We start from the raw sequence: 10026 nt of genomic DNA, 5'->3' as shown, positions 1-10026 counted from the left end.
AAGCGATTATTTCAGCGTTTGCAGGGACCCGAACTAAAAGAGCCACCTTGACAGAATGCAGCATTAGTGCTGCACAAGGTGGCTCTTTTAGTTAAAAAAGCCTGGGGGAGGGGGGGTGACAGTTTCCCTTCAAATAAAAAACAACCTAGACATGTTTGGTGTCTGAACTGGTAATGACCTGGCGAATCATAATCGCAGGTCAGTTTTAGCATTTAGTGAACATGGTGAAAAAAAAAAAAAAAACAACTGTGGGATTGTACTTTTTTGCAGTTTCACTGGACTCAATTTTTTTTCCCTATTTTCTAGTACAGTGTTGGTCAAAAATACAAAAAAACAAGCCCTCACATGGCCCTTTTAACCAAAAAATAATAAAAAAAGTTATGGCTCTGGGAAGAAGGGGAGCAAAAAACGAAAATGCAAAAACAAAAATACCTCTGGTCATTAAGTAGTTAAAAGACTTCTATAGTTACCCATTTCTTGGAATGTTAATAGACAGCAGAATATCAAGAAAAGTCCACAGGAGGCCATTAGTGATGTTTATCAGTTTTTATTTCAATCAAAATACAATGTTTATGCACAGATTACATCCTGGGAAAGAAAAAGCATTTAAAACATGAATAGTTGGTAAAATATTCAAATTCTGTAATATCTCCTGCTAGAAAATGAGAACTTGTTAAAGAGAATCTGTCACCAGGGTTTTGCTGTGAAATGTGACAGCAGCATGATATGGGGGCTGAGACCCCGATTCCAGCGATGTGTCACTTGCTGGTCTATTTGCTATCATTTTCATACCATCCCTGTTTTTTCAGCTGTTGATCAAGCAGTGCTCAGATCCTGATCCCTGTGTAACCCCACCCTCATCACTGATTGGTAGCTTTCTGTTAATGTACAGTGTACACATAAAGCTGTTACATCAGTGGGAGGGCGGGGTTACACAAAGCAGTTGACTAAGAGGCACATGAAACCTAGTTCGGTCCTGATAATCTTCTGCTCATAAAACACTTATTTTTATTGAAACACAAAACACACATCCCTAGAATCAGGCTCTCAGCCCCCACATTATGTTGCTCAAAGATTACATATAAAAGCTTGCTGACAGATTCCATTTAGGGAATTACAAGCTGAAGGACTAAACCTTGTTTCCCTTTAGATCGGACAATTAGAGGCAGGTAATAGTTTGGCTGATGCATGACACTGGCCACATCTAAAAGATCATGAAAATAACCTTTTTGCTGAGCTTGCCTACAGAACACAATTTCCTCTGCTGTTTGCCTATGACCAGATAACTATTTCAAGTTTTCTCCATGTAGATTATAAAGTAATATTCTTTTTCCTATTTAAAAAAATTCCCTTTGGGAACATACTTTAAAATTCTCAGAGCAAACATGTCTAGGGGCGAAAGAGTCCAACCTGGCGATATCTGCATTAATGAATGCTTCTGGGTATGAACGCCAATATAGTTAATCTCTAAAATTGCAGGTAATGGGGCTAATACAATCGAGTAGTCAGTTAATGATCTGTCTGTGTACAGTGTAGACATACATATATATGTAGGGCACGTGGATTTGTGCTTGTTGCGGAAGGGCCCATGATGGGGTGGGGTTGTAGTGCGGAGATCTCAGGTTACTTTAGATGTGCTCGGGATGGTTCTGGAGGCAGGTTATGAATTCTGTCACCGGTTTTCCTTCATAACAGATCTGATATACAGCTGTGAAGAGCGGAAACCTGCAAGGCAAAAGAGAATTATTTCAGAGGTCTGGTTAATAAGTTCTTGTTTTTCATGCTTGGCTACGCAAGATAATGAGAAATTCAACAGAAATGCATGTTTAAAATGTGTATTACGGTATTTATGTATTTAATTACAGTGATGCTATACTTTTGGAAACCTTTTTTTTTTTAATAGCTAAAATAATTTATTTTTTTGCAATATAAAAGTCATTACTTTGTTCAGAAACCCCAAAACTGAAGAGGACTCTGTAGCGCCACTTGTTGGAAGCAGTGATCCTACAAGTCACAATCGAGTCTTGAAATGTGACTTAGGATAAAAGTCAAATCAGAATCTCAATTTACAGATATTGCCCCTCGTCAGTGCAAAGTATGAGAAATGATTTGGCTAGGTGAGAGGCTCTGGACTCAGTTTGAAGGGGTAACATTTCTCCTTACCAGAACTGGTATGTCACTCTCCGCAAGGAGAAACATTACCCTTTAGTCTTCAGCACCTAAAACATTTTTCTGACAGTTCCAAGTAATGGCCGTATAAATCTGACGGAGATCTGACGACAATGCACGGACTGGTCAGCGGCTCTCTCAACAGCTGCCTACAAATACATGAAGCTGTCACGCTTGGGTCTGGAGAGCCGCCGGCCAGTCCGTGCCTTGCGGTCCTATTTATACAGCCATCTGCGCCCTTAGAAAAAGCAAAGAGGAGCAACTCGTTTCCTTCATGGCAGCCAGTTTTGAAGTCTGTGCACTGGATTCCGGGAGCTTTCTGGTGAATACTAGGCCTTGTAAAGTCATGACGTGGGGTCTAGTATACTAAAGAGGTGCCCAGAATGCCGGGCACAAAAGTGAAGAATGGCTGCCGCAGAGAACCAGACTGGTCACCAGAGCAAGGCAGTTAAAAATTATCATTGGCTCATAATAATTACAAATCACAACTTGACTAGCTAGGTTACTTATTATATTGAAATAATGCAGTGATTTAATCCTGTCAATAATCTAGAGAGAGGCAAGCCTTATTAGACTGTACATTAGCGATTTTACAAACCATCAATTCCTCAACACTACAAAGAAAGAAAGTTACAATTAAGGTCGCAAGAGAGCACACTGTCTGTTCTGAGCCGGAAAGAGAGCGCTCTCCTGCCGGCTTGTCACTTCTCTTTACCGTCGACGAGGGAGCGCACTGTCAGTATGCAGTGAAAGTAACAGCGGCCATCAGGGACAGTGTACTGAGCATGTGTGGGTATTGCTAACCAGCACATGCTCAGTATAGCAGAGAATAGCCCAGCTCCAGAAAGGGTCGTCCCTGATGACGATTTGTTTAAGGGTGGGGGGACAGCAGTGACCGCAGCACCAGCCACCGGAGGACATCTCATTTGAGAATCCCCAGTGCATGCTAGGAAACTCAAATGGAGCGCCATCTGCAGGAAAAAAATACACAGATAAGAAGGTAGAATAGAGAGGGAAGAGTAGGGATTTTTTAAAATTGAAGTATATGAGAAAAGTGCTTAAACATTAACCGGACTGGGTTTCATAATTCTCTGTTAGGTTGACAACCCCAATACGCGGTGTTTTAACCTTATTAATAGCACAAGCTCAAAAGTTTTGTTTATCCTCAATATTCACATGCACTAGGTTTTGTAGTATTGGATACATTTTTATTGTCTTTTTTACCATATTTTAAATGTTACATTTTAAAATTATTTCGTTATGGAATATACTAATAACAAGGACTATGAGTTATGTACAGTATAAGTCATTTCTCCTTCCTACGTGACCATCATTAAATTTACCAACGAGAGAGAGGTATTCCTAGTATCTGAAGGTAATATGGCTTGGTAAATAGGAAGTAGCTGTGGGTCATCAAAAAAATAATCACTTGTCAAATAAATTCTTTCAAAAGATCAGAGTATAAGCTGTACAGATTCAAATGAAATTCCCGAGCTTTCACAGCGACACATAGCAGGAATGATGTACACTGGACACTGCCGCTCCACCATGTTTAGCTCAAATGCCCATCTCGAATCATGGAAAATAAACAAAATGTCCTTGGGTTGAATTTCCCGTATGTAGCCCAGAATCCTATCAGCCAATGGCTATAGAAGAGAATCCAACCATCAGTTCAGTGAGTTGTTCCCTGCAATGATCGTGATGGCTGACAGTTCGGACCAGCGACATGGTGGTGCCACCGCTCTGAATTGTGCACTCTCCAATGCTGCGAGCGGAGGCAGCTTGGTTTGTGCACCATCAGTGGAGCTCAGCAGGACTAAAGCTGGCCGGATCCAGAGCTGCGCGGAAAGCTGTATAGCAAATAGTCGGCAAGTGCACGCTCCTTGTTTAGGAGACTGGCAAACTCAGACTGCAGAGGTGGCCGGTAACTTTAGCAACGAGCAGTAAAATAATTAACAGAAATCCTCTCCATTCTCAAGAATAAGGATTTTTAATTTAAGAGATAAATTGCAAAGTTTGTTTTTAGAAGCACTTTGTAAATTTACCCATTTAAGAATTAAAGAAGCCCTCCTCCTCCTCCGCTCATCAACATTTTTATCCTTTTAATATATTGCAATAATCATATTATATAGCACTGCGTACTTACAATTGCTCATTTGGACCTTCTACCCAGCTAATTATTCTCATTTCCACTAGATCTATGACATCATGTGATTAAAAATAGACTTGCTGAATCCTTCTAAGCTCCAAGTAGAAACTGCATGAGTCATCATCACAATTACAATTCTACATCACTGCAAAGTCCCTGGCACTGGAGATGAGCAGAGCAGCTGGATCAGGAATTGAATAGGGTGATGACTCATGCAGGGAAAATGTTTCCCGTTTCTACATTGAGCTTAAAATTATTCAACTGGTCTCTTTTTAATCATGTGATGCCTTTAATAGTGTATGCATGTCGTAATGTGAAATCTGGTGGCATATCCACTTTAAAGAAGCGTTCACGTCAAAGTTTTTATACTCTTAATATATTGCAGCCATCATATTATATAGCACTGTATACTTACAATTGCTCATTTTGCCTTTCTACCCCGCTAATTATCTTTTACATTAGGTCTATGACATCAAGTGATTAAAAACGGACTAGCTGAATCCTTCTAAACTATTATGTAAAAACGGGAGATCAGTCCTTGCATGAGTCATGAGTTACTGCAAAGTCACTTGCAGGGGAAGACAAGAGAAGCTGTGTCAAGAGCTGAAGAGAGGAATGATAAATGCAGGGAAATGAGACTTCCTGTTTCTACACAGAGCAGAGAAAAGAGAAGAATTTGCTTGGTAGAAAGGCAAAATGAGCAAAATGATATTATAGGTATTAACAATTTAGTCAAATTTTATTAAGAGCTGAGGGCACTTTGCAAAAATCGTAGAAAGAAAAATTGCACTAATATAACAAAAATGAAAGCCATTTAACAATGTGAAACTTGTTCAATTCTCCACCCTTTACCTTGGAAGCTCCTGAATAAGGACTCCTATGTCACAAAATGCCACACAATGAGGAATGTTTCTTTTGGCTTTGAGCTGGGTACACGACGAGATCTCATTATATTAAAGTTTTGCTAACAGGAGCGCACGGAGCAGGAGATGTTCAATGACTGGAACAGTGGAAAGTGCTCGGCTAATGCAAATTTAGAGACCGCCACATTAATACAGTCACAGCATCAAATTAACCCCCACTACTGATCAAACAATAGAGTATAGAAGATATAAATCCTCATCCCTGCGGTGACCAAATTTAGAACCAGTCATTAGAGATCTCTGTGCCCCCAAGAGGAAAGCCGAGCATGCTGTGCCCGCTATAGATGTGATAACGTGTGAGCGACAGCGGCTGATTGACTTTTCATTGGCTGGTAATGTGCGGCAATAAAACTGTTCAGACGGCACATATGTAAGAATTATTGTAATTACAACCCGCAAGTTATAAGTGGATGTAAGCGGGTAGATATGTGCAGAAGATGTCAAATTACCAGAACAGACATGATTATATAGTGTTAATCAATAGATGAACATCAAGGGGGGTAGACATGTAACAGACCCGGCCGGCAACGTGTCCGTAGTTAAAATGATCTAAATGCTCAGGAAAATAGGAGTTAAGATGCAGAACTGCGCACTGATCAGTATCAACGTATACGCATCCACAGTGGATGACCGGCATAATATAGGCAAAAGTGCCGGGACACAAGTCTTAATCATTGAAATCAGGGTTTCATTCAGTCCAATTGTACAAAATCCAGTCCCTCGGCATGAAATGTACCTTTATTTATTTTTCTTATATAGCACCATTGTATTCTGCAGCACTTTTACAGACATCATCACTATCCCCACTGGGGCTCACAATCTAATTCCCTCTCAACATGTCTTTGAAGTGTGGGGGAAACCAGAGAACCCGGAGGAAACCCACGGAAACACGGGGAGAACATACTAATCCTTGCAGATGTTGTCCTTGGTGACATTTAAACCCGGCACCCCAGCGCTGCAAAGCAACAGTGCTAACCACTGAGCCACCATGCCTTTACTAATATGTATGAAAGAATGGGACTAAAGAGCTCGCTTATATCAGCGCTGTCCTATAATAGGATGTCGCTGGTCAGCTTCAGTCACCGCTCTGTGTATAAAGAATGGTATCTGTAATTGTGACCCCGGCACTGACTGATTAGCGAGCTGTCAGTCAGTGCTTTGGGCACGGTTACAGCTGCCGCTCTCCAAAGCGGTGACTGAATCCGCACCGGTGCCACCTCTATGACTGAAACCCAAACGTTGCCAGAGGAATAAAGTCAATTTCCTCCCAGCACTGGGACTTTAACAGCAGGCAAGTTCAGAAAGCAGATTAACCCCATATCAGCAGGATAATAGCATTTTTTCACGTGACAGGTTTCCTACAAGTTTTCCTAACCATCAGAGAATATGTAAAGTCTGTCTGTCCAGTAACGATTAAGTGGTGTTCTTAGTAGACATATGCCGCAAACCAATGCACAGCGTCAATCTACGGGGCTACGATATCCTCCTGTCCACCATGTACTTACTTCTCTACCATGTTCTTGCTCTTGAGGATGTGGTTGAGCTCAGCTGAGGTCTGTGGTCCCTGCAGTTTTTGTCCGTTCAGCATTTCTATCTCCAGTTGCTCTATAGACTGGCAGAGAAAAACAAAACGCTTAGGTATTTTCTTCCTTTGGGTAACAAATAGCAGATGATCATAAACAGTTATATTAAAAGTAGATTAATTTCTAAGAAATTGAAAAGAAAAAAAAAGAAAAGAAATGGCAAGGATGAGACGTTCTTTTTAAAGCTCAAGACACGTCAAAATGCCCCATAGCGGTGCTAACATACTGCCAGCCGCATTGCTCCCATGATAGACATGCCACAGGATACCCGCTTGTTCCCGCAATGTTTAGTTAACGAGGTCCAGGAAGTTACATGTAAGCTGTGGGCTAAACATGTTCACATGTCCCATTTTTATGTATGATTGGCAACAATATGAGTACTACCATTACCAATGATGGAGTGGGATCCAGTGTTCCTTTGTACAACCTTCAGTCCCTGGGTCTTCAGGTAACAAGAATGGCGGAGCACATTCTGAAACTACTGCCTTAGATACCCAAAATGAAAAAAAGATTGTCCCACCCCTAAATGCGGCTCCAAATTCTTCAGCTGCAAAATCCAACCCCCAGCCTGACAGCTAATACTCCTACCAAATCCCAATACTATCCCTAATTGTACAGTAAAAGCAAGACTCCAAATTCCTCAATTGCCAAGACACAAACTAGTTACACACTATTTTCAGTCTGTATAAGGGTATGTTGCTCACAGGTTTATTATGCAGTACAGCCTAAAACATGCCCCCCCTCCCCCAGAGAATACTGTGAGCTACACCTCGTTAAAAGATAACAAAAATTAGCTCTAAATAAAAAAGGTTTAAATCTCTGGAACTGTATGTCAGTATTTAAAAAAAATAAAAATGGAATACTGGAATACTCAGGGGAGAAGTGGAAATAAAAAGCACAAAAACTGCCCACTTTTGACCTGTTAACAGGTTCCCTTTAAAAGCAGTGTGGAATTGCAGTCACCCAATCCTAAGGATAAGTCATCAATATAAAAGTAGTAGAAGACTCTTTAATTTATCCAAATATGCAGATGTTATACACATGTTATTTCCTTTGCATGCATTGGAACAACACAAAAAAAGAACAACACAGAGACAAAAGGCAGATTGGACATAATTTCACACAAAATTGGGCTGGACAAAATTGTTGGCACCTTTCCAAAATTGTGGGTAAACAACTTTGTTTCAAGCATGTGATGTTCTTTGAAACTCATCTGAGAGCAATATGAAAGTCACACTTGAAACCAGATAAAAATGGGAGAAGTTGACTCACTATTTGCATTGTGTGTGTCACATAGAGAACAGAAAGAGGAGAAGAGAACTGTCTGAGGACTTGAGAACCAAAGTCGTAGAAAACAAATATAACAATCAAGGTTAGAAGTCCATCTCCAGATATCTTTATGTTCAGTTGTCCATAGTACACAACATAATCAAGAAGTTTACAACCCATGGCACTGTAGCTAATCTCCATGGACTTCAGAGAAAAATTGATGAAAGGTTGCAACACAGGATTGTCGAGATGATGGATAAGAAAGTTCTAAAGAAATTCAAGCTGTCCTGTAGGCTCAGGGTGCATCAGTGTGAACTATCTATCAACATTTGAATGTAATGAAACACTATGGCAGGAGATCCAGGAGGGCCCCACTGCTGACACAGACATAATCTCGTCTTGTGGATGGATGAGACCAAGATAAAGCTTTTTTTAAAATCACATCTGTAAGGCTACGTTCACATTTGCGTTGTGCGCTGCTGCGTCGGTGACGCAACGCATGCAAAACGCATAGTTTTGCGATGCATGCATCCTTTTTTTGCCGTTTTTTGGACACAAAAAAATGCATCTTGCTGCGTCCTCTGCGCCCTAAGGCTTGCAGCAAAAAAGACGCATGCATCGCAAAACGTATGCAAATGCATGTCCATGCGTCCCCATGTTAAATATAGGGGCGCATGGCGCGTCGCCGCGGCTGCGCCCGACGCAGCCTGGCAGAACGCAAATGTGAACGTAGCCTTAAGTGGTACTGTTTACCGAAAACTTAATGAGGCCTACAAAGAAAAGAACACAATATCTACTGTCAAATATGGTGGAGGTTCAAAGATGTTTTGGGGTTGTTTTGCTGCCTCCAGCACTGGGTGCCTTAATTGAATGAAAGACATGCTGAAATCTGAAGATTACCAAAGGATTGTGGCTTGCAATGTAGTGCCCAATGTCAGAAAACTGGGTTTGTGTCCTAGGTCATATGTCTTCCAGCAGAACAATGACCACAAACATACTTTAAGAAGCACACAGAAATGAATGGAAACAAAGCGCTGGAGAGTTCTGAAGTGGCCAGCACTTGGTCCAGATCCAAATCCCATTGAACACTTGTGGGGAGATCTTAAAATTGCTGTTGGAAGAAGGTACCCCTCAAATATAAGAGACCTGGAGCAGGTTGCAGAAGAAGAGTAGTCCAAGATTCCCGATGAGAGGTGAGAAGCTCGCTGATGGTTATAGAAAGCGATTGGTTGCAGGTATTTATTCCGAAGAGTGTGCAACAAAATATAAAGTTAGGGTGCCATCAGCTTTGTCCAGCTCAGTTTGGGGGATTTGTGTGAAATTATGCCCAATTTGCCCTTTTCTCTATGTTTTTTTGGTGCTGTGCTAATACACACAAAGGAAATAAACATGTGCATAATAATAATTTTCTTGCAGACATACTTCATTTTCTATAACAAATTCAAGGGCCATGACTAAAATGCATTTGAACATTTTGATTGCCTTTTCCTGGTTGTATTTATCTAATACATTTTAGTATGAGCGTAAAATACTTTTTAACTCAACTAGATATTTGGAGGCATCTTTGTGTTAGAATTCATTGATGGTATCATCACCGCTTTAACATGAAGGAATTCAGTATGTTCTTACCTTGCCAGTGCGGGCAAATGCTTCACCAACTTTCCTATTCCTGCCTCCATAACATGTGGTTATGAGATCGGCCACCCCGCAGCTCTCCAGGAAAGTGGCAGATGTAACCGGTCCAACACAAAAGAGTTTGGAAAAGGCAATCATCTCCATTAACCCCAGGCGGATAACAGCGGCTTTTGTGTTATCTCCAAAACCAAGTCCATCACAGAAGCCGGCGCCAACTGCAACAATGTTCTGACAAGAGAGTAAAATAATTATTACGGTAGTTATGCATCCGATACCAGTTGACACAGAATAGCTTCCT

The 10026-nt window shown here is 41.0% G+C and overlaps 1 protein-coding gene across 1 annotated transcript in view; it reads right to left on the bottom strand.

Annotated features, from left to right (window-relative positions):
* Positions 1-531: 531 nt before the first annotated feature.
* GPD1 (glycerol-3-phosphate dehydrogenase 1) overlaps positions 532-10026 on the bottom strand; it is a 58239-nt gene continuing 48744 nt past the window's right edge. Inside the window, exons 6-8 of the mRNA XM_069758830.1 lie at positions 9723-9956; positions 6747-6853; positions 532-1725 (exon numbers count right to left, since the gene is read on the bottom strand). Of these exons, the coding sequence (XP_069614931.1) occupies positions 1629-1725; positions 6747-6853; positions 9723-9956 (438 nt within the window). The 3' untranslated portion in view covers positions 532-1628. The remainder of the gene's footprint in view (positions 1726-6746; positions 6854-9722; positions 9957-10026) is intronic.

This window comes from Ranitomeya imitator, chromosome 3, assembly GCF_032444005.1.
Source record: "Ranitomeya imitator isolate aRanImi1 chromosome 3, aRanImi1.pri, whole genome shotgun sequence".
Classification (NCBI taxonomy): domain Eukaryota; kingdom Metazoa; phylum Chordata; class Amphibia; order Anura; family Dendrobatidae; genus Ranitomeya; species Ranitomeya imitator.
The sequence above is the reverse complement of the archived record's forward strand: the minus strand, read 5'-3'. Positions and strand labels throughout refer to the sequence as shown.